The 23,897-nt window shown below is 38.8% G+C and overlaps 1 protein-coding gene across 3 annotated transcripts in view; it reads left to right on the top strand.

The window, feature by feature from the left end:
• Positions 1-23,897, top strand: part of creb5b (cAMP responsive element binding protein 5b) — a 143,478-nt gene that overhangs the window by 29,153 nt on the left and 90,428 nt on the right. For 2 of the 3 annotated variants that reach the window (XM_057833406.1, XM_057833405.1), the window contains 2 exons: positions 15,775-15,845; positions 16,102-16,195. In XM_057833406.1, coding sequence (XP_057689389.1) covers positions 15,792-15,845; positions 16,102-16,195 — 148 coding nt within the window. In that variant the 5' untranslated portion in view covers positions 15,775-15,791. Of the gene's footprint in view, positions 1-5,298; positions 5,391-15,774; positions 15,846-16,101; positions 16,196-23,897 lie in introns of those variants that run through there. The other variant, XM_057833404.1, reaches the window with a different exon arrangement.

The raw sequence follows: 23,897 nt of genomic DNA, 5'->3' as shown, positions 1-23,897 counted from the left end.
TTTCTGAGTCACGGCACATTTTTACTTTGGAAAAAATCTCGCGCCACACCACAAATAAAAAATGTTCCAAAATTACTTTCTCTACAGTATATTTGATTAAAAAAAATAATTTCTCGGTATTTATACTTACACAGTGGGAAACTTGAGCCTGTTTAGATTAACACAAAGCAGATATCCTGTCAGGAATCTTCTTCAACAGCTCTCAGCCTATGTTTTTTTTTTGTTTGTTTGTTTTTTAGCAGTTAGGCTTGAAAAGCTCGGAATTATCAGACAGGGGGACTTTAGCAATGTCTCTAACTGCATCAGGGCCGAGCATCTTGCTGACAATAGCTTTGCAGGCAGGTAGTATTAATGTCTCTGCCACTGTGTGGGACTTTTTGGATTAAGCAACAAGTTCGGCAACAAGGTAACTGGGTTTGAAGGCTTTCTCATTTACCTTTGTAGTTTTTCCTCAAAAAAGTCTGTTTCTCTGTGCTTTCACAAAGGCGAACAAAATAGTTCATCGACTTGTTTTGAAGTGACGGGTGTTTCGTTTGGAGATGACGTCTAAGCTTGCTTGGCACCCAGGTGCTGTTGGAGAGCTGCTCGTGTCACGTTCAAGAACTGCTCAGATTTCTAGCCATCAGCCACCTTGCTGTCCTCGACAATGTGTAGAAATAAAACACAGGGGGAGGATTGACAGTCGTCACATATGGATAAAACTGAATGGACATTTTTGTGTATATCGACACTTGACGAGTCTAATCAAATGATGTACAGTAGACGTGCTAGGGTCCTCATTGTCGCGGACAGCAAGGTGGCTGATGGCTAGAAATCCAAACAGTTTTTGAACGCGGCACGAGCAATACCTCACTCATCTGCACACAACCGAGAACTTTCTACCTACTCCTTCCATCCTACTGCTACTCCGCCCGACGACGTAAAAAAAAAAAAAAAAAATCGATATTGGATAATTTCTCGCGGCACACCTGACAATCTCTCATGGCATACTAGTGTGAAAAACACCAGTTGAAAAACACTGGTCCAAATAAATACATGAAATATAACTGAAAAAAATTCTTAGGTTATGACAACAATGAATAAAAATAGAGCCATCCTTCAGGGAAAACACTGCTTCTTTTGTCCACAAACACAGCTAAACGCAACAAAAAAATGAAAACTTTTACCTCGACGATGTTTTACAAAAGATCGTCGAGGTAGAAAGTAAAAAATGTCTGCATAGGCTGCAAATAAAAACATTTTTAAGTAAATAATGTAGAAAATAAACAAATACATTATAAATACATGCAAGTCATCAGCCAATCAAACATGGGATTAAGGGGAAAAAATGGACCGGCACATTCAGCAAGTGAAAAGGGATACAGTGTATCACAAAGGTGAGAACACTTCTCGCATTTCTGCAGATATTTAAGGCTATCTTTTCATGGGACAACACTGACAAAATGACACTTTGACACAATGAAAAGTAGTCTGTGTGCAGCTTATATAATAGAGTTCATTTATTTTCCCCTCAAAATAACTCAAAACATAGCCATTAATACCTTAACCCCTGGCAACAAAAGGGACTACGTCCCTTAGAAACTACATCCCTAAATGTCCAAATTGAATACTGCTTGTCATTTTCCCTCCAAAATGCCATGTGACTCGTTAGTGTTACTAGGTCCAGTTATCCATAGGGAGCAGGTGTGTTCAAATTTGTAGTGCAGCTCTCACGCTCTCTCATACTGGTCACTGAAAGTTCCAACATGACACCACATGGCAAAGAACTCTCTGAGGAACTTAAAGGACGTATTGTTGCGCTACATGAAGATGGCCAATGCTACAAGAAGATTGCCAACTCCCTGAAACTGAGCTGCAGCACAGTGGCTAAGATCATCCAGAAAAGAGCAGTGTCTACTCAGAACAGGCCTCGGGTTGGTTGTTCAAAGAAGCTGAGCGCACGTGCTGAGCGTCACATCCAAATGTTTTCTTTGAAATATTGTTGCAGAATTGCTGTCAGCATTGCTGCAGAGATTGAAGAGGTGGGGGTCAGCCTGTTAGTGCTCAGACCATGTGCCGCACTCTACATGAAATTGGTGTGCATGGCTGTCACCCTAGGAGGAAGCCTCTTCTGAAGACGCGACACAAGAAAGCCTGCAAACAGTTTTCTGAAGACATGTCAACAAATCACATGGATTACTGGAACCATGTCCTATGGTCTGATGAGACGAAGATTAATTTGTTTGGTTCCGATGATCTCAACCATATGTGGCGGCGACCAGGTGAGGAGTACAAAGATAAGTGTGTCATGCCTACAGTCAAGCATGTTGGTGGGAATGTCATTGTCTAGGGCTGCATGAGTGCTGCAGGTGTTGGAGAGTTACATTCCATTGAGGGAAACATGAACTCCAATATGTACTGTGAAATACTGCAGCAGATCATGATCCCCTCCCTCCAGAAACTGGGTCGCAGGGCAGTGTTCCAGCATGACAATGACCCCAAACACATCTCCAAGATGACCACTGCTTTACTGAAGAGGCTGAGGGTAAAGGTGATGGACTGGCCAAGCATGTCTCCAGACTTGAACCCAACAGAACATCTTTTGGGGGATGTGGGTATGTGGCAGTTTTGCATGCCATGCACATCCATGCCACTGACAGCTATGCACATCCAAATTTTCCTTTAATTTTAGCAGAAAAACACGTGTGGTTGTGGTTTTTGGCCATCCACATACCATTTCAGCGCATTGACACCTAAGTCAGGTGCTGCCATTGACGGCTATGCACGCATGCAAAAAAAAAAATGCCACATAGCAAAATCCATTTTGCCACATGGCAAAAGAAATGCTACATGGCAAAAAATGCCACATGGCAAAAACAATTTTGCGACCTGGCAAAAAAAATGCCAGGTGGCAAAATCCATTTAGCCACATGGAAAAAAGATGCCACATGGCAAAATCAATTTTGCCACATGGCAAAAAAAAATGCCACATGGCAAAATCAATTTTGCCACATGGGAAAAAAATGCCACATGCCAAAATCCATTTTGCCACATGCAAAAAAAATGCCACATGGAAAAATCCATTTTGCCACATAGAAAATACCACTTTTGGTTCTCGGCCCTGCTGCTGAATTACCTGTATAACTGAACTCATATAATGCAAATTAAGTTGCTTAAAAGTTGGTGGGGACAAATTGTTGCCTGGTATACCAGACTCACCGCTGTTCCAGCGATTGAGTCTGGCGACCGTCCGGTGGATCAAATTCTGTGGGCGGAGCAAGCCACAGCAAACAGACGGCGGAGTAGACCAATCAGCGACAGGCAGACGTGACGTTGTTAAAGCGACATGTAATTAGCGTGAGCGGAGAATGGAGCATTTTATTCAACATGGCTAGCGCGAGCCATGTTGAGTGTTGTACATGACTTGTTTCAATGTGTTTTTGGTAATTTAAAACTGGTTTTACCGCGGATTGGAACATATTCTCGGCTCTCCCGTTCGCCATCTGTGTTGTTGTAGATACGACTTTTGGCACGCAAGAGTGACGTTACTCGTTAAGAACATGTGACGCAAATAAACGAATCTGATTGGACAGTTGATTATGTACCTTGCTTGAGAGCCCGTTAATGGGCTGGGTCCCAGACTATTTCTCACAGGGTTTGAAAAATACAGGGAGAATAGTCTGGCAGTGTCAGGCAAGACAAATTGAACATCCTGAAAAGTTGTTAGTGTTATGTCCCTTGTTGTCCCTTGTTGTCCACATAAGCAGATGACAGATCTTCTTGGAGTTAAGTTAAGAACCAAATTCACGTGTGGAGTCCCCTCAAGGGTCAATTCTTGGACTACTCTTATTTAGCACACTCTTATTTAACATCTATATGCTTCCGTTAGCTCAGATAATGGAACAGTATGACATCTCCTATCACGCCTATGCAGATGACACACAACTGTACATTTCTGTGTCCCCACATGATTATAGTCCCTTAGTCTCCCCGAGTAAATGCATTCATCAAATCAATGAATGGATGTGCCAGAATTTTCTCCAGTTAAATGTGGAGAAGACAGAGGTGATCATTTATGGGTCAAAAAAGGAAAGGTCAAAGATAAGCAGGCAACTTAGCACAGTGTCACTTACAGCAACAAATCAAGTCAGAAACCTTGGCGTAATTATTGACTCAGACCTAAAATTTGATAAAGTCCGTCACTAAATCCGCTTATTACCACCTAAAAAATATAACCAGAATTAAGGGGCTTCTGACTCAACAAGACATGGGAAAAACTTATGCATGCATTCATTTTCAGCAGATTGGACTATTGCAACGGTATATTTACGGGTCTTGATAAAAAAATCAGTCAGGAAGCTGCAGCCAGTACAGAATGCTGCAGCCAGAGTCCTCACAAATACAAGGAAGCTGGACCACATTACACCGGTTTTGAAATCGCTACACTGGCTTCCAGTGAGTCAAAGGATAGACTATAAAATACTACTCCTCGTCTACAAAACACTTAATGGCCTTGGACCAAAATACATGCTTGACTTGTTAGATTCCTATGAGACATCTAGACCCCTAAGGTCGTCTGGAACCGGTCTTCTGCATATTCCAAGAACAAGAACCAAGCAGGGTGAGGCAGCATTTAGTTATTATGCTCCTCAACTCTGGAACAAGTTACCTGAACGTCTGAAGTATGCTCAAACTGTTAGGTCTTTTAAATCAGGGCTAAAAACGCTTTTGTTTAGCACTGCATATCCATAACTGGCTATATATTTCAAATTACCCACTTTCTATTCCTCTTGTGCTTATCTCCGTTGCTGATTTCAATTATTATTGGTAGTAGTAGTTTTTGTTATATTTTTGTTTTATTTTTATTTATTTATTTTTATTCTATTTGTGATTAAATGCGATCTTTTGTCTTGGTTTTTACGTTGTATTGATTTAAATGTGATTTTTATGATCTTCATGTGATGTAAAGCACTTTGAATTGCCTTGTGTTGAATTGTGCTATATAAATAAATTTGCCTTGCCTTGCCTTGCCTCAAGTTAGTGATTTTTTTTTTCAATTACCATAAATAGCAGTGCTATTTTCCTTCACTGTAATGGATAAGAACATTAAGTCCAGTTCTAGTGCCAGTCTTTGCCGTCTACTTAATTGGTCTGCTTTGTACCACACCCACCCGCCCCCATGCAGCTCATGGAGTCCGTCATCCGGGTCCATCCTTTCGGTGTGTGCACTTGCAAACCCCGCCCAGCTCGCACCGCCTCCAAGCGGACCGCAATGATTTAGAACTTCAGGAATCCCACGTGACGTCACCCCGGGGTGACGTTATGCTTCTCTAAATAGATCGTATTGTAATTTTTCCTCAGTCCAACGTGGTTTCTTCTGAGGGCTGCTTCACGTTTTCTACACTTGTTTGGTAAGTTGAAAAGCCCCGCCGCATGTGTCCCTGCAGCCTTCTTAACGCCATCTCCGCTACTTTTGAATGCAACAGCTTGTTTTGTCGTTCAAGTGACACGCTTTTGGAATGTTTCTGTCTCGTTGATACACGTTACTTGTGATTAAGTGTCACGATGCCCTCGCCGGACTGACCGCATTGTTGACATGTCACTTGGGTGTTAACCGTTAAGTGTGAAGTCCACAAAACTGATAGTAAGCTCAGCTGATTATCTAGATACAGATAATCATACAGTATGTTTATTATTATATTGGACCCACGGGCTATTCGTTTGCTGAGTTCTCGCTTCACGCCAGGGCTTTCATTGTCATGCTTGTCCCATCTCGGGATAGGCAGAGCCGGTGTGCTGTGCGCGCGCTGCAGCACAGCACAGATCCTCTTTAAAACATTGTTTTTTCATCACAATGACTGCAAGAAAATGAGTTATTCTCGTTTTGCAATAAATTCGTCCACATCTTGACGTCATTTTGCTAAATCGATGTTTAATTTTGTCGTGGCTTACTTTGCACAAAAACACACAACTACGCTCCAATCATTTGATTAGTCCCCACTGTCATTATGTTTATGTGACACGCTATCAACCACTTGTGTCCAGTGCATGCTGGTGTTAAGAGTTGATAAATGATTATGTAGGCTTCTACTATTATCTAGTGTGTTCCTCTTAATTATTCATAGCAATCAAACGCCTCATATAAAAGCTCTATGCTTGATGACACTATTATTTATTCTGCACAGCTTACATTTGTGGGTACTGTCAATGGAGGACATTGCATAGTACTATAAAATAGGATAACAGTTTTAAGTGAAGGCTGTTGCTGACTTTTACACTTAAATGCATTTATTATAGGATAAAATAACAATGCTTTTCATAAGATTAATGTTTTTTATTGTCATGGTTTACTCTAGCTTTAATGTGTCGTCTCCTATTAATCTGTTGCTATAAACACATGATGATAACATGGAATGACTTGGTTCAAGGGCATCATGATTGAGCCTGGGAATTTAACCAGCGACACTTTGGTTTCAGCATTATAAGCTCGATGGTTTCTTTAATCTTTTGTCTAATGTCCTAAAATCATAGTAATAATAATATATATGGTGGAAAACACTCAGGTGACTTGAAGTTCTGGTCTGAGACCCCCAATTTGGCCAGATTTCAAAATTGTCCTACAGTATATGCATGTGTGATACATCATTGGAAAGCTTAAAATCTCAATTTTCTGGGTGGAAGAAAAATTTTGAACTTGAGGGCATTTAAATTAAACCCCTAAACCCTAACTCGAGTGAGAGAGTCACAGAGCATAACTAAAGACAAATCGCAGACATCAAGGAGCGGTCGAGATTTTGTTTTTCAAATATTTACCCTTTCAAATATTTTTTTTTCTTCAATTTTTCTTTATTTGGATCAATTATTTATCATCTAAAATATCGGGGAAAATGGGACAGTAACAAAAAAAATACACATAAGCGATAGTTATGAGGTAGATATCCTGACCTATTTACAGACACTTTTTTTTTCATTGTGACGTAATTTGTTTAAAAGCTTAAAATATGCGAGTGAATAATTTTTTAAAGTCGTTTTTTTTTTCAAACTAAATATTATACATCAATTAATGATTCTAAGATAAAAATGATACATATTTCGAATGATTAATATAATTACTTACCTTCTATTTAAGGCTAGGTTAAAACAAAAGCGGTTGCGCAATGTTTGTAAAAGGGGGTCTCCAGGGTAAAACGGACAAATTAAAAATGGTTCGGGGGCTTAATACGCCATGAAACTGCTATGGAAACATATAGACATATTGTTCTATTAAACAAAACTGTTCTTTTGGCTTAAAATACAGCAGTTTATTTTAAAGAGGGACGCAAGAGCAGAAACTGCTTTTTCAGCCTTGTCTGTGTTTTCTGCCATATATATATTTCATGTAGTACGTGCATCTCCAATACTTTTGAGATCATTAAAAAAAAAAAAAAAAAAAAAAAACCACACAGGAATGTGAAATTATATTTTGTGCTCTTCTTAATAGGTCTGCTTTTAACTTAACATTTTACTTTGTATGGATAAACTGCATACAAAAGTTATTTTCTGTTGAACTTAAAACAACAAAATTATTATTCATCATTACTTACCAGGCGCTAAGAACTAATGTAAATATAAACTATATTGTGTACAGACAGTACTGTATGTATAAACTAGCCCAAGGGTAATTCTTGCTCATATGTGTAATGATTGACATGTGCCTACTGTGACTGAAATAAAGACCAATTAAAAGTGCAGTATGGGATGACTGACATTTAGACGGTCCAATGATTGCACAAAGAGTGACTGGGAAGATGGGTCATGCTGGTACAGTCAGACTGCACAGCAAGGAACAAAAGAGAAACAGAAACGCAAGTTGCAGCATACGGAATAATGCACATCAACTGTTTTTTTAATTAAATCACAGACAATAAAGAAAGTCATAGCACGTTGTAACTGCATAATTACTTTATGTATAACATGAAAGGTACGTGTTTTGTTGCGTTTGTTTGTTTTTTTATCATGAAGCAAAAAAGAATGTAGATAATTACTAATTTAAAAATGTTTAAAGTTACACTCAGTGTTCTTCGCTACTTAGTAGATCTGGTTCTAAACTTGGGCACACTAGAATGCCTTGCTCCAGGGCAACTTGGACAATCAACCCATAGACCTTTAAAGCATGTCATTCTTAACTAATAAGCTCCGATTGTCTACAGAATTGAAAATGTCACTTATGTTGAGAACTACACTCATTATCTTAACGCGGAGCTAATTCTTACCATATTTGAATCAGCTTGTTGATTATCCAGCTGCACATGAAATATGATCTGCATTTCCATTCCATTTATTTTGTGATGGTTGTTACATGTATTCAAGGTGAAACCATCCTCTCTTAACTATGGTCTAAATCTAGGAAATCAGTCATGGTTCAGTCAACAGTTTTGCTCAGGCACATATAAACAAAGATCCTTATAAGTAGTCTTTCCCAACGTTTTCTTTTTTTTCCCTTTCTTTTTTTTAATTGAGGTGTACACTTGTGCTCTTGTTTCATGTTTAGTCAAAGAGCTGGAGGTTGTGCACAGATATTGTCTAGCTGGACCATGTTCCCCGCCTCAGGGATTGTCGTGATCCCACCTTGAACCTGCGCTGTCAAAGGCCTAGGCAGTGGGGGGCAGGAGGTTTGAATTGCTGTGCATGTTTTCGCTTGCTTTAACCCCGTATGCCTTTGCACCATCGCCACTCATTCCCTTGATGTGCTGTTGAAATTCAAATATGCACTCAACCTGGAGAATTCATTCCCGTATTTCTTCATGAAATTGAACTCCGCAACCTTAATCCTTCCCATGCGCACACATCAGGTTATAGTTAATGTAAAGCGTAACAAAATAGCCTTTGCTAAACTCGAACATCTCTATCAAATTAGAGCCAAGTGGCCCCTCTGAGGAAAGGACATTTAGCACTGATTATGAGAAGTGTGAAAGTGATTGGGTCATTTAAAAAATAAATCATTACACTTTTTTTTGTCCCATATGGTTTGAATTTCTTGGTAAATGAGGTGAAGAAACGATTGGCATATTTTTACTTTACATTGTTAATATTTTTCTTTTTTAATTAATTTTTGAGTCAGTTGCCACGGGAATGTGTCTAAGCAGAACACAGAAACTGAACAAGTAACAATGGAAAAACGCATGAAAATTGTCATTTTGTGACCAGCTTAGGTTCATATTTTGTTTGTTGTGTCAAAGGGGACCAGCTGGGTTTTCAGGCGCCCACAGCAACCTGGTGACAGCAAGAGAGAGCAGGACCTCGTTGGTCCCTGACAAAGAGACCCTGTCCAGACCCTGTTCTGCAGGCTTTCCAATGAAGCACAGCTTGTTTGGAAAACAGCACTGCTTAGCATAACACAATATTTGAGTGTTTTGACTGTGCTTGAGGAAATAAGTCTGTAGCCCTGAAAAAGACACATTTAAGTAATTTACATTTGGTGCCCACTTCAACTTGCCCCAAGGTAAAATAATCATAAATGTGTTGTGTGGAATAAGTGACAGATATTGTGTGCAATAAGGAAGAATTAATCAGGCTCAGTCATCAGACGTCAATCCACCACTCCTTGTAAAGTATTTTTCTTAGTTAAGAGATGCAGCAAAATTGCAGTTAATTTAGTCAAGGTTTTTTTTTTTATTATTATTTTTTTAAAATCATGTTTCTTGTGTTTTTGACATATATTGATAACGTAGTACTAGGAGTGGGAACCTCTTGGTACCTCACGATATGATACGATTTGCGATACAAAGCTCATGATAACAATGATCTGACGATATGGCGATACAACGATTATCGATACATTGGTCAGGAAATCACTCTAGGATATTCTACAAACAACTAATTAACAGAAAAACAAGCTTCTAGTGTGAATTGGAATTAGTTTATCACTAGTAGACGTCCAATCCATTCCACTTCAAACGTATTGAACGTCTATGGCTGTCAGTGGCAGTCAATGCCAGGCAATTAGGTAATTTTAGGCCATTTAAGGTCTCACTGGAACAGGCAATATTTGGAGACTCGACTCAACTTGACTCGTGAGACAATGACGCGAGATTCGACAAGCTGACTCTAAAATTGGATTGTAGATTGCTTCTTATATGCCAGTGATCTCCTTGGAACACCTTCATGCTGGTTTATTTCCATGCAGACTATACTAAAGTTGTTTGTTGTTTTTTTTACTTTGACTTACAGTAAGGTTTCCCCTCAAAGATTCATCTAACTGCTTTGTGAGTGGTCTGGGGAACACTGGCGAAGGCCTTGACTAACCTGTGACTCGAATTGACTTGACAACGTTTTGACCTGACACAACTTGTCTTTACAAGCTTTGACCCTGCTCAACTCGACCTCGAAACTCGACTAGACTTGACTCGACATAACCTCGTGACTCGACTTAACTTGCCCGTGTAACTGGTGTGTCAGCGCCGCCCAGCGTTCTGCTCCCACCTCTGACTAGGCTGGGACGCGAACCCGCACTGACACATGGTTTACAATGGTGCCGTGACCCGGATGGGTTTGACTTTTTATTGTCTGCCTCTGCACAACACATGCACACGATGCGAGCTGGTCAGTCTCAAAGGCCTCGCCATAACGTGCTAAAGAATAATTGAAAATGGTTAGCTCTTTGGCGCTAAGCTAATAGCAACTTAGCAATGCTATCCAACTAACCTTTGCTGATGACAAAATACAACTGGCGCCATCTGCGGCGCGCCCAGCTATTTACAATCAACCTTTTGGGGGCGCTATTGTGCCTTCTAATGTGAACAAGTGGAATCACACATATCCATAATAACTCTGTTACACCCACAGCAGCTAAGGCTCGCGACTTACATGTGACATGGTTCATACTGACTTATGCAATTGTCATGGAACCATATTTCTGTTTTGACTCTCGAAAAATATGAATACTTAAAAACTAATTCAAGATATACTATATTGTACTATATGAAATGCGGAACATTGCTTAAATTGTTTGGAAATGACTCCAAAGTACATCATTTTAGTTCCCAGTAAAACCAACTTGTTGCAAAAACATGTTAAAATTATACAATTAAGGCTATCCAACAATTACATTAACACTGACTGAAAAGCTGGCAATGACTATCCAGGCAGGACATAAAAAGAAACGTGACTTGCAGCGGAATAAAGAATACATGCTGACTCTACTTTTTAAAAATCCACAAAAGGCAACCACAAGGCTAGAAAGCAGTTATGCGTGTGCTGAGATCGCAAAGAAATTTCTGTTGTTTTCCTTAAGTAGAAAGCATTTTTAGGCCTTTCAAAGTGCATTGAAGTTCTTGCATTTGTGAGATGTATGGGAAAACTGCCTTCTGATGTGTTGGATAGGTTAGTGCTTCACATACACTTTGGGTTTCAAATGTTCTTGAAGCACTAAATAATGATCAGAGCCTCTGCACCTGAGCAGGGACTCGAACTCTGGACCCTCATAAAAAAGTCTGATGCTTTACCAGCTGAGCTACTCATGCTCTTTTAGGGTGCTCTCTACTTTAAGAATCTATTTCTACTATCATAGTTTATACGCCAACTGTCCTTGAGTTACAAGTAGATCTCATCTTGTCAACAAGTTTGAGTGTTAGATAAAACGCTAGACTCTGCAATTGAGGCAGGTAGTCAAACCCTGCTTGTAGTTTTGCATTTGCAACACCGAGTCAAGGTTGTATTTTGCTAAACGCACTTGGGCCTCAGAGTCTTTAAACCGCCACATATCCGGCCTTGGACCGATCTTGAGAAGTCGTTAAAATGTTTTGATGTGTTTTTTCCCCTCCAATGCTCTACCATGAATGCATTTTTAGATCAATTCAGAATGTACACTGTGTGTTGTTGCCATGTCTACATTCCAATTACTATAAGTGAAAAGAGGGATGAGCGAGTCATATAACTTGTAGACCTATAATTCTTTGTGGGGATTTATGGCCAAAATATTTCTTAATGGAAGCTTGTATCACACGCATTTTTCGGAAATGTGCTATATTGTACTGTAGATTCTTTGAGTCCTCTTTTTTTTATATATATATAAAATTATTGCCAAAATGCGGCATGATACCAGGTCATTGCTTTTGGGTTGATCCTGGCAAAAATAATAAAACCTATTTTTACTGTCTTCATTTTGAATTCCCTACAGTCAAAGAAAATGGCAGGGTTGGAGAGAGTGTTCCCTTGGGCGAGGCATTAAAGTTCCCCGATTCTACCTCGGTGCTTCAGTGTGTCTCTAAATGAGGGGTGGGGGGACTCAGTGATGCCCATAGCCAGGCCTCCATATTCTGGAAAACTGAAATGGCAATAAATATTTTAATGCTAATTAGGGCTGCCGCTATCGATTATTTTAGTAATGGATTAATCTATCAACTAGTCAGTTCAAATAATCAAATAATCGGATTAGGAAAATTTAATGCGTTAATAAATCTTAAGAGATGTAAAACATGAGCTTGCTAAGATTGCAATTTCCAAAGAACATTAAATGTGAATTCAAAATAAAATCCCCAGAGTGTTTCTTCAAACTGCAGAATTCCACTTTAATTTAAAAATAAATTAAAATACCTGAGCTTAGCCTCAAATGGTTTAAAAATAAAATGTGGAGAACAATTGGCTAACTTGCATAGCAAAAGTCCGCTAGCTTAAATGCTATGAAGTGCTAACGTTTTTTTTGTTTTTTTGTTTTACAATGCTCTTAATAAAACGTTCAAACACATATTCCCACCAAAAAATATAAATCAAATAAATATAAATACACGTATGAACTAAATTACGAATGCATAAACATTAGCTCAAACAAAAACTTACCTGTTGTTGGTTTTAACAGAGGGCAGCTGGATTCAGCTACGTTAAATGAATAATGCCATACTCACTTTTGCCAGTAGAGGGCAGTGTATCCACCCAAATGAATAAAACTGCAGTGGTACCTCGACAGGCGATAACTTCGACACACGATATTTTTGACATCCGACATAAAATTTGACTCACCGTTTGTCGCTACATCCGACAAATACGACGACATGATAGCACCGCAGACGGACGCACGGCAGATTTTCTTGTGAGAGAAATCAACACAAGTTTAAAAAATATTGGTACAGGTGGTGAAACAAGGAAAAACGTGACGCTTACCATTGAAATGAAGATGAAAATGATAGAAAAATATGAGCGTGGGGTGTGCATCCATGAACTGGCTCAACAATACAGCAGTAGAATGTCTACGATCTCCACGGTCCTCCTCCGACCACCGTTCGCCAGTCTTTATAAGTTAAGGTGGCAATTATTATTGTAACATCGCCAAAGAAATCACCAGCTTCGTCAGGTTTTTATAAATTATTTCAGAACTTGTCAAACACAAAACGCCCACTGTCCGCCGCAGTTGACGGTGTTCTCAACAAAACATTAAAAGTGAAAGTAAACTCTCAACCACACCCCTCCCTCTCTCAGTCACGTCAGCCACGCGGTGCGTTCAAGTACAGCAGAAAACGTCAGCCACATTATAACCCGATTCTTTACATTATTACATGAATTATTAATATTATTATATAATTATTCCGATTTTTATTTGTTATCAATTTTTTTTCTATGTGTAATTGCCATTTGTAATTGTACCAGCAGTATTTATTAAGGATTTAGTGTAGGTTTTTGGGCTGTGGAACGAATTAATGGAATTATAATGTATTCTTATGGGAAATTCCTGCTTGGCATACGACCATTTCGACTTACAAACAAGGTCCTGGAATGAATTAACTTCGTATGTACTGTAGAGGTATCACTGTAAATGCAAACACATTCAAAATAAACCATTACAACGCCACTCGAATTAAACGAATACTCGAAGCAGCAAAATTTGATCGAAGCTTTTTTCTAATCGAATCACTCAATGTAATCGATTAATCGTTGCAGCACTAATGCTAACCACAATGAGTGCTACATACTTCTGATTGCTCATTGAATTCCCTTTACTGGTTCTCCAAGATGTAAAAAAAAAAAAAAAAGTCAAACACTCTTCAATTCAATCAAAAATGAAACCTTGAATGTAAAATAACTAGTGCTGTCAAATTTATCCCGTAAACGGGCGGTAATTAATTTTTTAAATTAATGTCTTTGAAATATTTGACACATTTAATGCATGCACGGAATGACCCGCTCATGTAATGCCTCAAACAGATTACAATGACACTGTTTTTGCACATTTAGAGATAAAAGGCAGAGAAATGGGAGTGGACACAGGCGTTTATTAGACCGCGCCTTTCATTGGCATAAGCTTCGGCAACTCTGTCACAACAAACATAACTAATGTGGCGAGCGACGTGGGGAAGAATGTCAGGAGATGATCTTTTTTCTTAACACGCTGTGCAGAACACAACGCAGAACATATACCATTTACAGCCACCACTGACAGTCATGGTTGCCCAACTTCCCATCATGCATTTGGGAAGAACAGTTAAGTCGCAACAGTATTATTTAGTGAAAGCACAATAAAAATAATATTCCTATCTCTCAAAAGAATAATGTTCACAAAAAGAAAAGCGCTTAATGCAAAGAGAACTGGCATTCCCAGTCAAAATAGCTATGCAAAATACACATAAAACTTACTCAGACTTTGCCTTGGCTAGATCTCTAATTAATTTAAAACTCACCATTGACACCTTGTGGTGTATTTAAATCTCTACCTTACGTAGTTAAAGACACTGTGGAAGAACGGCTGTGACCTCACCGCTCGGCGACGTCAACAATGGCGAGCTATTAGTTTACTTTTTGATTGAAAATTTTACAAATTTATTTAAAACGAAAACATTAAGAAGGGTTTTAATATAAAAATTACTATAACTTGGACTCACATTTATCTTTTAAGAACTACAAGTCTTTCTGTCCGTGGATCACTTTAACAGAAAGAATGTTAATAATGTTAATGCCATCTTGTGGATTTATTGTTTTGATGAACAAATACAGCACTTATGTACAGTATGTTGAATGTATATGTCCGTCTTGTGTCTAATCTTTCCATTCCAACAATAATTGACAGGAAAATATGGCATATTTTAGAGATGGTTTGAATTGCGACTAATTACGATTAATTAATTTTTAAGCTGTGATTAACTCGATTAAAAACTTTAATCGTTTGACAGCCCTAATAATAACTACAACACTCTACCTATGAAAACGTGACAAAGCTGAAATGAAGCTAGTTTGTTGCTGTCTAACGTTAGCGACTAACATTAGCAGTCTGTCCAAAATTTTAGGGGGGGGGGGGATATTTCTTATGCTGTGCTGTTCGCCGTTCAAGTTCTTACTGTCGTAAAACCTGATTAAGTGAATTTGACAGTGAAATGACTGCTTTATGATGGAACTTGAAGATATAATCCTCCAATCCAAAATGAGATTCAAGTGTATTATTTAAGTGTCTTAACCAATTTGCCTCATTTCCACTAATTGGCAAATTACAGAAACAATTGAGGTGAAAACAATTTTCTGGTAACCTTTAAGCCAGCAGCTGTGGGCTTCCTCCAAATTCTGTACGAGCTTTGTTTGTCAGGTGTCCCAAGAGGCAACTTTGCTAAATCCATCATTTTCAGTCCTTGAAAACCACAGCCCATTACATTAATGTAATTTAAAGTGAAATGTGAGCAGACGTCTTTTATTACTGAAATTACCTTGCAGCTGCTACAGGTGCAATATAATTTTATGCCACACAATGAGTGTATTTTTTCCCTCCACTTTGCTGCTGTGAAAACCTGCGTCACTCACTTCCTCTCTTGATTTTCATTTTTTTGCTGCTTTTTCTAGTTTAATGAGAAGTTGTGATGAACTCAGACCCGGAAAGGCCGTATGTTTGTAACGCTCCTGGCTGTTCTCAGGTAAGTGTGTCAAGACAAAATAACACATGTTCAGCATGTACGAATGTGTGTTCATCTGTGTAATACGAAGAAGACATAAAGGTCACTTGAAGAGGTTACTGCCTGTCATATCAAGGGGGAAAAGAAAAACAGCTGTAAAAAAAAATCTTCTGTATCTTTTCTTCTTTAACAACGTTGATATTGTTAACCGTATTCCATAAAGCATGTTTTAAATGAGTTTGATGTATGTTTTTAATACAATTTTTTTGTGTGACAGCGATTCCCTACAGAAGACCATCTGATGATACATCGACACAAACATGAAATGACCCTTAAGTTTCCTTCTATAAAGAATGACAACTTGTTATCAGGTGAGTTGCAACTTGCCTGTAATCTTCCCACGTGCCTTGTGACACACATAGTGTCTTGCTGACATATAACCAGGGGTGAAAGTGGGCCAAACGCGCCGGATCGGCGTTCCCCCATGAAATACGATGGGGGAACGCCGATCCGGCATACGATGCTTTGATCCCAAAAATATGACGGCAACTGTCAAAACCCCATGTTAAAAAAAAAAACCCTGCCACGCTGCCACACATGTATCTCCAATAAGAACAATCTACTGACATCAGATTTACATACACAGGTGTTAACAACAAGCCTAATAAAGAGCTTGTTTAGCGTCATCCGTTTACACTGATATGTATTATTCATTTATTCTACGTAGTTCTTCGCAGAGTCTCTCTCTATCTGACAAGTCGCGTCGCCCTGCACATACTAGTTTTGTATCGGTCGTGAAAGATTCGTTCTTTTTGAACGAATTGTTTGGGTGAACGAGACCGAACTAATCACCTTCTGCACTGATTTGTTCTATGAAGTTGGGGCTTGTTAGATGCGTGGGAGGGCGTTGAGCAAGCAGCAGCGTCTTCTGACATCACAAACGACCAATCAGACGCCAGCCTCATCGCGGGCAGGGGAGGGAGCGGAAACAGAATCAGGGCGTCTGTCACTCACTTCCACATGTGGCCAAAAAGCAGCAGGCGTGCACGCAGGGGGCAAGACTGAGTTATGTCACTTCACGTTCCCTTACTCGGTCGTCCGGCTCCTGACTGAGCTTGTTGCTAACTTGACTTTCCAGTCATGCGGTGAATGAGTCAAAAAATGAAAGGAAATGACTTTGTCACATATTTGTTAATGTGGAGCTTAATATGCTGCTCAAACAGACAAAAACACCATACAAACCTAGCGAGCATGGTTTAGTGTACTACTTTTCTCAACAGACTCGGGACTACATATGGCGACATACTATCAAATTTACAGTAGTTTAAAACACTTTCGTGGGTAGCTACGAGGCAAGCAAAAGCTGAGCAGCGGTCGCGTGACGGTAGTGCAGGGGGGAGAGAACTGTCATTGTATGGAGGCATCATGGCAGCGATATTTACCTAATATGTGCACAGAAAAAAGAATATTTAGTATGATCATCATAATACTGATTAGCAATGAAACTGTATATACATGTCAATTTTTTCCGAGTGTTTTATTGATTTTTTTCGTGTCAGAGCGTGTTGGGTGTGGTTGTCTTGACAAATTATGTCTGTCCATCCGTCCATCATGTGCTACTCAAGCACCCAAAAACAACGCACGCGGGCACGGGAGATGTCGCAAGATGTCTACATTTTTCTTCACAGACTAATGAGAGTAGAAAGGCGACATCGTAAAGAGCAAGCAATTATTTCTCGTCAGCATTTGACGATCTGAGATGAGGGGATGACAGGGGAGCTGACCGGATTATTTTATTTATTAATACCAGTGATTTGCAATGAAACTGTCTAATATCAAAATGTAGTATTGTTTTCATTTCACGCAACACATTTGCCAACTAGCTATTTACTTTAGTTTTAACAATACTTACCATAATTAACAGTGATGAGCATAAAAACAAAAACACAACAAAGCGTGAGGTAAATATGATGTGTTGGTCGTTCCATATTTAGAACATAAACTTTTGATTTATTTTTATTTTCGTGACAGCAAGCATGCCGCGTTGGCTGGTAGCAGCAGCATTGTATATGTGATCAAGATCATACTAAATAAAGTCCGTGTGCCCCCAAGTCCAAATCCACAAAAGGAAAATGTTTAACAGTGTCCTAAATCGAGATGCAAGCACAAGCCATGACTTTGATCCCATAGAAATACGACAGACGACGCGGGAGTTCTCCCTCGCTTTTGCAGCAGCGGGAGGGAGACGAGGCTGGGAAAGAATGAAATCGTCTGTCACTCATTTCTGAAACTACGACGAGCGGTCAATGAAGAGCCTGTGTGCAAAAGAGGGAGGGACCAAGCAATGTCACTTCCCGTTCAGTTATACTGCGAAGCTAACCGTTCACTAACCGAACGATTCATTTGGGCGGGGAGGGTGATGAGGGGGGCAAACGATTCGTTGAACGATTTGTTTGAGTCTTTTTACTGAACGAACTGGAAATGATTCGTTTCCTCAAGTGAACGACAGATCCCGTCACTCACAGTGAGTGCACATGCATACTCTGCTGTCCGTTCAATTGGCTGACATACTGACATGTGATCATGTGATCCTTTTTACGTTATACATTAATAATATTTTTCTTCCTAATCAATATTGTAATGTCCACTTTTATGCTGATGATTGTATTCTATATGCGCCCGGTTCTTCCCCATCGCTAGCTCTGAGTCATTTACAGACTGCTTTTGATAGCCTACAAATATCTCTTCATAATCACAGATTAGTTTTAAATGCTGAAAAAACTAAATACATGGTTCTCTCCACTTCCACCATGACTGACAATGACTTACCCGGAATCAAATCCCTAAATGGTACTCAAATTACTCTCACTGATTCATACAAATACTTAGGAATTTGGATTGACAGTAACTTATCATTCAAAACTCATATTCATCATCTAATCCGTAAACTTAAATTTAAACTTAGCTTCCTGTATAGAATCAAAGGCTGCCTGTCAACTTCTAACCGAAAAACATTATATTATCTTCTTTTCTTTCTGTACTTGATTATGGGGACATCCTGTACTGTCATGCAGCTCCATCAACTCTTCAACAGTTAAACCTGGTCTATCATTGTACACTTTATCAAAACGTTGGTTGGTCCTCACTACAATCAAGAAGAAATATCCATATCATGTTATTCATCTATACGGCTTTACTGTGCAAACTTCCGAACTACCTCACATCTCTCCTGTCATTCAAATCCAGTAACTACATAACACGATCATCCAACTACTTAACCCTAAACGTTCCATTCACTCGCACTAATGTTGGCAGAACTGGCTTTAGCTACTATGCTCCTCTTAAATGGAATGAATTGCAAACTACTCTTAAACTTCAGTCAATCATTCATCTTGGTGATTTTAAATCTCTTTTGTCTGATGTTTTTACTGATTATTGTAACAGTTTCCGTTAGTGTATTTTGTGTTGTTTGATATTTGTGAATGTTTCTTTGTACTCAGGCCTCTCTTGTAAAACAGATATTAATCCCAATGAGACTGCCTGATAAAATAAAGATAAAATAAAAAATAAATAAATAAAATAAAAAAATCAGCATGGCTAGTTAGCTGTGATTGGTTCAAAAGCACCTTTTTTTGGAACAACAAATAGAGGAGGGAAAAAGCTGGTTGAATTAAAGGGGCAATGCAACGGAAATTTGATCAGATCTTTAAGAGAAAGGAAACAGCTGAATGAGGTTTATTTTATTTTATTTTGGTGGTTCAGAACACCTTCCATTTTAATGTGCACTTTGAACTTATTTTTGTTCATTTATGTAAGGTTACATATTTATTTCCTTATAATTAAAAAAAAGTCAATGTTTGTGTCTTCAAAATATATTCAATTTCACTGTGCATAATGTCATTTGTACTTTTTTATGTACGTTACTAATATCTTTATGATTAAAAAAATGTCAGTGTTTATATTATCTTTAATTTTAAAGTACATCCTATGTTCTTGAATAGTTAAAATTGATGTTTCGCTTTTAGATTTGCGGAAATATAATAATTAGAATTTTGTAAATAAATTTTTTAAATGAAAATCAGTTTCTCATTTATGGCTTGTTCCAGTGTAATGCAGCAGCCTAATGCATGTGTGAAACCTTCAAATTCATTCATCCATTTTCTGAGCCGCTTATCCTTACAAAGGTCACAGGGGCGCTGGAGCCAATCTCAGCTAACTATGGGCAGTATACGGGGTACATCCTGAATCGGCTGCCAGCCAATGGCAGGGCACAAGGAGGCACGCACAGTCATACCTAGGGACAATTTAGAGTGTTTGATCAGCCTACATGCATGTTTGTGGGAGTACCAGGAGAAAACCCATGCAGGCATGGTGAGAATATGCAAACTCCACACTGGAAGGCCGAAGCCCGAGATTGAACCGTTGATCTCAGAACTGTGAGGGGAACGTGCAAACCACTGTGAAAACTGTTTTTCAAATAGTGTATTATATTTATAACTGTGCCAAAAGCAGTTTTAGCATAGCCTGGTACTCCAGACTGACCGCTGTTCCAGCTATTGAGTCTTGCAACCATTAAGCAGATAAAATTTCCAGGGCCGACAAGCCACAGCAAACAGACAGCGGAGTGGACCAATCAGCGACGGGCGGGACGAGGGACTTGTGCGCGGAAGTAAACATACGAGGAGAGCGGACTTTATTCAACATGGCTTGCGCGAGATAGAGTGTTGTCAATGACTTGTGTTGATGTGTTTTGGGTAATTTAAAACTGATTTTACCGTGGATTGGAACACATTCTCGGCTCTCCTGTTCGCCATCTGTGTTGCTGTGGAGATGACTTCCGACGCGGAAGAGTGACGTTGCTCGTTAAGAACACGTCTCGCAAATAAAGTAATCTGATTTGTCGATTGATTTTGTACTTGCTCGAGAGGCCGTTAATGGGCTGGGTCCCAGACTATTCTCTCAGTGTTTGAAAAACACAGGAAGAAAACTCCGGCCGTGCCAGGCAAGTTTTAGCATTTAGGTGGTTTTAGGAGGTTAAAGCCCCCCCGTCTCCCCCAAAAAAAGGGCTCCGTGCCGAACTTTATGTTAGGGAGTTCTGGCAAGAAATTCTAGCCACTTTCACCCCTGCATACGACTGAGAAAATCCTCATTATTGAATTGCATTCGGCCTGCATTACAGTTGGTATTTTGCTCAGGTGTTTGAGAAACATGACATGCTTATTTATAAAGAAGGCAGTTATGAATGTGACTTGTTAAAGATAAAACATATTTGAAATTTACTTTTAAATAAAGTTTTTGGAGTTTCAAAATGATAGCACCCTTTCTGGCAGATGTTAAATCGCAAATCCTTTATTCCTCTATCCATTAAATTGAGTTTTAAACTGTTTGAGAAGGACCAAAAAAAAATGGTTATGCATGGGCTTGATTTCCTCATTCTCCTAATCTTGTTATGCAAAAAGGAAAACCAGCTCTTGCTTTTATCACTCTGGTTACAACTCCAAATTGCAATATTTTCACCGTACACTTCACTATCAGTTGATGGGACACGGGCCTCGGGGCCGACCGTATGGGGCCCATTTTCAAAAACTTACAATTCAAATATTTTCAAAACCAAAGCCGCTAGTGACCTAAAACCGGAACAGGCACCTCTCTTAGGCATATATGAGTCTATATAGGCAACAACATTAAAAAAATTCACGTTCCCTAATAAAGTCGCAATTACTGGTAATTATTTATTATACAAGTATAACGAAACTTAAAATGGCTATAAAATTCTCAAATTTTATAATGCACAAAAATCACCAAACGCAGAGATAACCACCCATATTTTCAGGGTCAATAGCAATATTTAACATATATAGGTTTTTGCCCAAAATAGCAACTTATATATATTTTTTATTTAGTGCAAGTTTTCAACAGCTAACAAATCACTCAATTTTCACATCAGGAATTTAATACTTGAGGAAAGCATGCAGAATCATCTTAATTCTACTCAATAAAAGCAAAATTTGCATTTTTCTGTATACAATCACAACTTATTTAGGTCGAATTCTGAAGTTACTATTGCCTGAGCACGGAGGCACGTCTTGCCGGCGATCTGGCCCTCGTCTTATTTAGATTGAAATGTTACATTAAATAAAACATGTAAATGGCGATTTTTTTTGGGGGGGGGGGGGGGGGGGGATATGGATGCAAGTTCAAAATTCTTGTAAATAAATGCATACATCCCTGAATTTCAATAGATATGAACATAAAACAGTCTAAATTCCCGGTTAAAAGCAAAAAAAACCCCAGACAGTTATCATTTATTTTACGTAAACCTTTTTTCCCACAACGTTTCAAAGTGCATGCATGGGGCTATTTTAAATAATAATTACCTTGAATCCTCGACCAAATCACTCTTTGGACACTCCTGCCTCCTTGGGAGCTGTCTTGTCAACTGATGGTGAAGTCTATGATTTTCACAAGAAATTCGTTAAATTAATGTCTTCCTTTGAGCCTCACAAATTAGAAACATTCAAGAGCTCTGTGAATTTTTTTTTTAACGTGTACTTCATTGATTCATTCCCTTGCAAAATCATTTACTCATAGGTCTTATCAGCAGCTAAATGCCGGTACTCTCATTTTTTCTCTAGCACTTTTAACCTCCAAAAGAAAGAAAGAAAAAAAAAAAAAAACGAATATGCCGGACCAAAAAAAAATTATGTAGGGTTCATAGGTCAGCATGCCAGTCAGCGTAAACCAAGCCATGGTCTCCTGAAAGTAGATAAACAGACCGAGCTATGCTTTTAGTCTTTGAAACAACCCTGATCCCAAAATCGCCCACAACTGTCTGAAACCTGATCTGTGCGCACCCCCCACAAAGCCAAGTTGAATACCACAGGTTTTGAGTGAGCTCAACAAATGAGACCCTGCATGGCAGGTGAAATCTGTACTTTATCAGCTGCGTTGGTGCTGTCAACAGACGCGTCTCTCCTGCCCCATCGAATTGAAAAGTTGTCATCTTTTCTGGAAGATAATAGCAACAACATTACCATCACCATTACCAACATTAGTAATGCACCTTTTGTTTTTCAAGCAATAATGTGAATGCTACACATGTAACATGCCCCTGTGATCCCTTTTTCCCCAATTAATGACATTTTGGCAATAGAAGAACTCAACTACCGGGGAAAAATACACAGTCCTCAAAATATATATGGTGTAAAACACTCAGGTGACTTGAAGTTCCACTCTGAGACAAAATTGCCCTTTACGCATGTGTGATACATAATTGGAAAGCTTAAAATCTTAATTTTTTTTTGGGGGGGGGGGTACATTTTGAACAGGGTTTAAAGGGGGATACATTTTGAACAGGGTTTAAAAAAAAAAAAAAAAAAAAAAAAAAAAAAAAGAAGAAGAAGAAACGTCTAAGCCCTAACTCGAGGTGAGAGCATGAGAGAGCATAATTAAAGACACCATGATTGTAAAGAGATATCATTGCGCACTTACCTTGTTTGGATCCAAAAACTCAGTGTAGCATGTCTCACCGAGTGTCAAGACACAACTGTGAATGGCCACAGCCGAACTTTTTGGGGATTTTATGGGTGAAACACGGTAATATAACAAGGGTCGCAATGCAGAAATCGCAGACATCAAGGATTGGTCAATATTTTCTTTTTCAAATATTTACCCTTTTAAAAGTTTTTTTCTTTCAGTTTTTCTTTGTTTGGATCGAATATTTATCATCTAAAATATCGGGGAAAATGCAACAGTAACAAAAAAAATACGAAAAAATATTAAGCGAATGTTACGAGATACATATCCGTGACCTATTTTCAGACACTATTTTTTTCCATTATGACGTAATTTGTTTAAAAGTTTAAAATATGCGAGTGAATAATTTTAGAAAGTCATTTTTTTAAACTAAATATTAGACATCAACGATTCTAAGCTAAAAATGATAGACATTTCGAATAAAAATTACTGACATTCTTTTTATGGCTGGGTTGAAACAAAAGCGGTTGCTCGGTGTCAGTAAACGGGGGTCTCCAGGGTAAAACGGACAAATTAAAAATTGTTCGGTTGCTTAAT

Source organism: Corythoichthys intestinalis, chromosome 4 (assembly GCF_030265065.1).
Source record: "Corythoichthys intestinalis isolate RoL2023-P3 chromosome 4, ASM3026506v1, whole genome shotgun sequence".
NCBI classification, from domain to species: Eukaryota; Metazoa; Chordata; class Actinopteri; order Syngnathiformes; family Syngnathidae; genus Corythoichthys; species Corythoichthys intestinalis.
This window is presented reverse-complemented; position numbering and strand designations above follow the sequence as displayed.